The 5422-nt window shown below is 38.5% G+C and overlaps 1 protein-coding gene across 1 annotated transcript; it reads right to left on the bottom strand.

The window, feature by feature from the left end:
• Nucleotides 1-200: 200 nt before the first annotated feature.
• On the bottom strand, nucleotides 201-980 carry LOC131316283 (F-box/kelch-repeat protein At3g23880-like). Its single transcript, XM_058345603.1, has one exon. It carries the CDS (start codon nucleotides 978-980, stop codon nucleotides 201-203), a length of 780 nt encoding a protein of 259 aa, XP_058201586.1.
• Between the last annotated feature and the right edge of the window lie 4442 nt (nucleotides 981-5422).

The following is a 5422-nucleotide window of genomic DNA, read 5'->3' as shown; positions in this document are numbered from 1 at the left end:
ATGATATCTCCATCCTCTCCTCTAGGCTCTGGCATTGGTACCTCCTCGAATTTATCCATATGGGCATCGAAGTAAATACAAAAATGCTACACTTACAACATTTTTCTACAACATATTTACAACATGGTAAGAGTTTTGTTTCGTTTTCTTCGGTCCTGTTTTTTTTTGGTTGGGTAAAGTGAGTGGGTCTCCTGGCCACGTCACCATGTTGTAAACATGTTGTAAAAAAATGTTGTAAGTGTAGCATTTCTCAAGTAAATAATTTGACGGGGTGAAAGAAAATAACCACCGGTACCTGAATCGTTCTTAGAGGCAAACCAATGAAGATTTCCGTTGACTATTATATTCCACGAATCCCACAAGGGAACATAGTAGGGGAAGGCAATCGTCGTCCAACTTTTACTTCTGAAACTACCAACTGCAACAGATTCATCACCATAACCTGGGGTCAGAGAAGAATTCACTAGAACGGCCTTGTACTCGTCACTGGTGGAGTCATAGCAAAGCCCAGAACAAACACGGTACGTGGTTCTCCCACGGTCACACACTCGGTCAGATGCTAGAACTTTCTTGAAGAATCTAGTCAGTGGATTCCACAAGAACAAGTCATCATCGATGTGCATAAGCACCAGCCCATTACACGATCCCAGTATTTTAAACTCGTGATCGCCGGATTCACTCAATTTCCAAGGAACATGAATGCTGTTCACATCGACTTCGTGTTGCTGGTTTTGGTGAATGGAGTGAGGGGAAAAGGAATATGCTCTCGAGTCGGATATAAGGAGAACCCTCGGTGATCCGGTTTTTGCGACGATTATGTTAGAGATCAAAGAATGCCATTGCTTGGAAATGCAGGTGAATTGGGGAAGAGAACCGAGGGGTAACCTCGATAGTATTTGGACAATGATTTCTTCTGGAATATTAACATGTGATTCTGCTTTTGATGCTATCGATATACTGCTCTTGATAATATTTCCCATTCTCGCTTCAAAATTGTTTATGGAGCTAGGGTTTTTTTTCCCCCCTGTTTTTAAGGAGGAGGAACGTTGGGCTTGGGTACGTAATACGTTGCTAACTCTAGGTTAGCAATATATATGGGACTCTGCTGCAACCCACCCATGCGCTGCACAGCAAAACGACGTCATTTTGATATTGTGTTGGTTCAAGTTTTTCAGCCAACAACGGCTTTGTTTGGCTGCCCAATTCTGCAATTTCACATTATACCCACAAAACAGAACAATGGCGTCTTAATCAGTAGAGAAAAACCCTAACATCTCTCTCTAATCCCTCATCGACTCCCGCCAAAACTATCGACTCCTACTCCTACCAAAATCGTTCCTCTTCCTCCCTCATGGACTCCTGTTGTTGCTTCTCCATCTTTGATTCCTTCGACCTCTGATTGATCCTCCACTGCCGATGGTCTCCAAAACCGTTTGAAAAGGTATGCCAGTACTTTTGATTTATGAAATTATACTCATGATTTGAGAAAGAGAAAAGACGTATGAATGTTGTATCTAACTGTTAATAGTCATTTAGCAAACAGGGGTTTGGAATACAAAAATGCTACTTGCACAACCGTTGTGTTGCTTGTGTGCGTAATTTTGACCGTCCATATGTATTTGGATGGTCTAGATTTTAAACAAATTCTTCCAAGAAAAAGTCTAACTTTTACGGGAAAGAGTTTGGATGAATCCTGACCATGTATTACAGTAATAGATAGCTAGAGATTAGTTGTGTATTGTGTTTTACACAACTGTTGTGTAGTGTGTGAAAGTTAGTCGTCATAAACATTAGTTTATTTGCGTTTGTTGCTCTTAAAAAATTAGAAAAGAGAAAGGCACTTGGTTTTGCTTTGGTTCTAAAAAATTAATTGAATATACTGATATTGACAGAAGCTTTGGTTGCCCAATTCATATATTGTTTTGTTGCTCAATTGATTAAAACTTTGGTATGTTTTACTCTGTTTTGATTTGTGCTCGGTGGGCTTGATTTGTTCCCAACGTAATACTGTGGTGAAATACATATTTGTTCATCTTTGGTTGTTCATCAGACATCGAAAACTGTTGTGAAATACTCTGTTTTGATTTGGATATAATGTGAAATTTCGGAATTTTGGACAGCCAAACGGAGCCCTTGTTGGCTGAAAAACTGTGACCAACACAGCGTCAAAACGACGTCGTTTCGCCGTTTACCATTTCTGAAACTTTCCAAAAAATCAAGGGCAGGCAAACATTCCTAATCTATAAAGATGAACGTAGCACAAATTTTTATTTTTCTAATGTTTGCCCTTGATTGTGGGCAAATATCAGAATTGTTCCATTCCTAATCTTCTTTTTCCAATCTTCTTTTTTCACAAAGATTTAAAGGGAAAACAGTGGAAGATGAAGCAACGATTCCTGCCCGATCAACGCCTAATCTATTGTGCCAAGAATGTTTTCTTTTTTCTTTTCGTTTCATTTCTTTTGGTTTTTTCTTGCTCATGTGATCACTTTGTTCTGCATCTGTAAAAAGAACTTATTTTCTCTTGTAGAATTTTCCAAAAAATTTGTGTGTGTGTGTGTGTGCAGATTCTATGATTACCTACATTGAAAGGGAGCTTATTAAAGATATCAACTCAGATTTGATAATAGATGATTTGCACTCTCTAAAACACCGTGGGGTACAACTTCAATAATGTACTTTTTTTTGGTCGTTTATATATTTATGTACGGGTTTGCCTCTTTTTTGGTTTGTATATAAAAAATTTTCCTTAGCCCGGGGCGGAATAAATTTCTGGTTCTGCCCTTGGACCCAATGTGCATGGATTTTGATGGACTCCGATTGGATTTGACAAATAAAACAAGATAATCGATTTAACTTGAGATCTAATTACGTTCAGCCATGCCTTTAGACACAGACAATGCACTAGCAATACAATAAGTCAGTTATCACATAAAAACAGGATTCGGAATGCGCTCAACCTTCCATAGAAGCAAAGCGCAAAATTTTCAGTAGCTACTTTGAATCAATGTTATTAATACCGTTCCATACAGGCCGGTACGTACCGTTTTTGACCAAATCCGGTACCCTATACCTCTAATTTCGTTCCGGCTCAAATACCGGTCGGTACTGGCCGGTACCGGACATACCGGTTGGTACCGGGCGGTACCGGACAGTACCGGACTACTTTTAAATTTATATTTTTTTTCAAGTACCGGGCAATATCGGACGGTACCGGGCAAATACCGGACGGTACGGGACAAATACCGGATTTTTTATTTTTTTTATTTTAAAAAAGTGTATATTATACTATAATTTTTTTTTTAAGTAGGAAAATAACACTAATAGCGATCAATCCGAAACGGTACCCGGTATTTGACCGGTACCGGTACGTACCGTACCAGTAGAAAAATCGGTACCCTGACTGGTATGGTATTCAGAACATTGCTCTGAATGCACTCAGTGGAATGAGGAATCTGCTTATTGAGAAATTTTTGGGTGCTGGGTGGGTACCACATCACCCGGCTGACGTGGTGCCCAAGCAACACATCCGGGCTATCCAAAAGGTTATTGAACGGTCTAGATTGAACCACTCTCTCTCCTTTCACCTCAACATTCTCTCTCAAAATCTGAACCATCCAAAATTGAAATGGACGGTCCAAATTCGCCGAGTGGGCACCACGTGATCATTGTTCCTTCTTTTTTAATCACGAATCCTTGACAGCTTTATGTTTGTATTTCTTTTTTATTGTATTTTTTTTATTAAAAAAATGATTTTCACACCCGATACTCTGTAAATCCTTGGATTTATTTCCACTTAATTTGCTCGATGATTACTATGCTCAGCCAAGATCTGCTTCTACCATGGAGCTTCTACTTCTAGGGATCTAGAGTATTCAATGGAACACTCAAGAGGATTGTCCGGACTCCGAACTGTGCTTAATTTGTTTCTCTTTGAGCGGTTAACTCCATGTTAACTGTTTTTTCTCCGTTTTCGATAGGCCTTGTTTGGCACATGATTGTCAAGGGTTTGGGTATCAACATAGTCGAGATGCATTCCTCTTGTTGTGATGCCTCTTATTCAGGGTTCTTTTAATCTTTGTAAGAACTTCAAAGGTTAATAAAATTTCCTTTTGCCTTTCAAAATAAAAAGTCTATAACAAATTAATGTAAGACGAATGGCAATTACCTCGCAAGTAATTAGTAGTAAAACATGAATCCTACGACATTATAGGTACGTATACATAAGGGTGTTTGTGTAATTATGATGTAGTTCGGTTATAGTTAATTACTTGGGACCTGTTGGAAGTGTCCCCTCTGTTTTTTTTTTTCGTTTCCCTTTTGCCATTTGGTCTTCTGCTCCTTTTTTGGGTGGGACCTAAGTGGCCTCCTCTCTCGATGTACTCTTGTCGAGCTCAATAAATTTTTTTCTTTTGTCGAGAAAAAAAAAAAAATTACTTGGGACAAGTACTTCATAAAGAATGCTCAAAAGGGTGTAATCAAAATGATGTAACCAAAAGAAATTGAAATAACCTAGTAAGATACGCATAATTTATTACAATTTGATGATAGTTTCATTAATAGAAACTAGATATATATAAAATAATCACCTAAAGATAGTATCTGTCCCTAATTAAAGGACTAGAAAGCAAAGGAGGGTAACTCTTCCCAAGTACAAATACGTACCCAGACCATTACTACGTCTCGAACCCTAAGCACGAGGCATCACTACAGGACAAGAGCATACCCAAAAAAAAAGGCACTACTATTGCAAAATATATACTGTTTTCTTTTCTTTCTTTTTTTTAATAGACAACAAAATTTTTATTAAGAAATCAACATGCAAAATATATATTGTTACATGTGAATTTAATTTAAAAACACAAGACCGCATTGAATTACTTTTGGCCGCATTGAATTGCACTTGACCGTTACGAATTACACTTGGCCACATCGAATTGCACTTGGCTGCTCCGAGTTACTCTTGGCCGCATTGAATTGCACTTGGCCGCGTTAAATTGCACTTGGCCACATGGAATTGCACGTGGCCAAATGCAATTCGATGCGGCCAAAAGTAATTTGGAGCGGCCAAGTGCCATTCGATGCGGCCAAGTGCAATTCGATACGGCCAAGAGTAATTTGGAGCGGCTAAGTGCAATTCGATGCGGCCAAAAGTAATTCGATGCGGCCAAGAGAGATTCGTAGCGCCAAATGCAATTCAATGCGGCCAAAAGTAATTCAATGCGGCCTTGTATTTTTAAATTAAATTCACATGTAACAGTATATATTTTGCATGTCGATTTCTTAATAAAATTTTGTTGCTTATCAAAAAAATTAGTATATATTTTGCAAGATGATTACCTGGTAGGCGAGTTAGCTGCAGAGTCAAGTCCCGAATTTGGAATAATACATAACCTCAAACCAAAAAACATTAATCACCAAT

The sequence above is a fragment of the Rhododendron vialii genome, chromosome 2a (genome assembly GCF_030253575.1).
Source record: "Rhododendron vialii isolate Sample 1 chromosome 2a, ASM3025357v1".
Taxonomy (NCBI): domain Eukaryota; kingdom Viridiplantae; phylum Streptophyta; class Magnoliopsida; order Ericales; family Ericaceae; genus Rhododendron; species Rhododendron vialii.
This window is presented reverse-complemented; position numbering and strand designations above follow the sequence as displayed.

Excerpts from the sequence above, each read along its gene's own strand:
- LOC131316283 (XM_058345603.1), bottom strand. The coding sequence starts at position 980 with ATGGGAAATATTATCAAGAGCAGTATATCGATAGCATCAAAAGCAGAA.